The 1097-nt window shown below is 45.9% G+C and overlaps 1 protein-coding gene across 23 annotated transcripts in view; it reads left to right on the top strand.

Annotated features, from left to right (window-relative positions):
• celf2 (cugbp, Elav-like family member 2) overlaps positions 1–1097 on the top strand; it is a 291608-nt gene that overhangs the window by 284135 nt on the left and 6376 nt on the right. For 14 of the 23 annotated variants that reach the window (XM_017302948.1, XM_008401608.2, XM_008401614.2 and 11 more), the window contains one exon: positions 224–403. In XM_017302948.1, coding sequence (XP_017158437.1) covers positions 224–403 — 180 coding nt within the window. Of the gene's footprint in view, positions 1–205; positions 404–1097 lie in introns of all 23 variants that reach the window. The other 9 variants (XM_017302941.1, XM_017302946.1, XM_008401609.2 and 6 more) reach the window with 1 other exon arrangement.

The following is a 1097-nucleotide window of genomic DNA, read 5'->3' as shown; positions in this document are numbered from 1 at the left end:
TGTGTGTGTGTGTTTTACGGTACCGTTTGTGACTGTCGGTGTGTGTGTGTGTGTGTGTGTGTGTGTGTGTGTGTGTGTTTTACGGTACCGTTTGTGACTGTCGGTGTGTGTTTGTGTGTGTATGTGTGGATAAAACACAACCTTCAGTGGGAGCGCTAATGAGTAAGTGCATTCTCCTTTCTTTATTGTTGGGTTTTATGTAAAGTTGCTCAAATGCTCTCAGGTATGGCGGCTCTAAACGGAGGCCTGGGCGGCGCAGGGCTCACCAACGGCACGGCAGGCACCATGGACGCGCTGACGCAGGCCTACTCAGGGATCCAGCAGTACGCCGCCGCAGCGCTGCCCACCCTCTACAGCCAGTCCCTGCTGCAGCAGCAGGGGGCCGCCGGCAGCCAGAAGGAGGGTCAGTAGTCTGGGCTTATCCACACTGGGACACAACTTCAGTCTGGGATCCCTGAGAAGCAGATTAAGAATCTTTGATTTGCTTTCTCTGAGTTTAAGATGCTGAATCTAGCCTCTGCTTGTGGCATTCTGCCCCTAGTGGTCAGCAAGGTGAACTACTGCGTGTAAATGATGACATATTTGCCTTGACCTGAGCTCAAAGTGCCAGCATGTCTCACCAAAGGATTGTTTCAAGAGGCTTAAGACTGGATCACTCAAAATAAAAGATGAAGACATGGAAAGAAAACCATGTTGTTGATATGGTCTTCTGGCCAAAGCTGGAGGCCAGAAGACGATTCGGCTGAAACCATGTTGGGATTATTAGTTTGGTGCAGCGAATGGAAAATAACACAGAAAAACTGTTGAAGAGCAAAAACCCTTTTTTTTCACGATGTCGCGTACGCGTTGCCATAGCAACTGTTGCCATAGATCAGGAAAACTCCTTTCTGTGTCAGGAGTAAAAACACAAATAAAAACAATACAAACAGAAGGTAACACTTTATTTGAAGGGGGTGAATAAACATTTCATAAACATGTCATGAACATGTCATAACACCTGTCATAAACATGTCATAACACCTGTAATGAACATGTCATAACACCTGTAATGAACATGTCATAACACACGTCATAACTCATGTAATAAACATGTCATA

This window comes from Poecilia reticulata, unplaced genomic scaffold (assembly GCF_000633615.1).
Source record: "Poecilia reticulata strain Guanapo unplaced genomic scaffold, Guppy_female_1.0+MT scaffold_125, whole genome shotgun sequence".
In the NCBI taxonomy this organism is placed as follows: Eukaryota; Metazoa; Chordata; class Actinopteri; order Cyprinodontiformes; family Poeciliidae; genus Poecilia; species Poecilia reticulata.
This window is presented reverse-complemented; position numbering and strand designations above follow the sequence as displayed.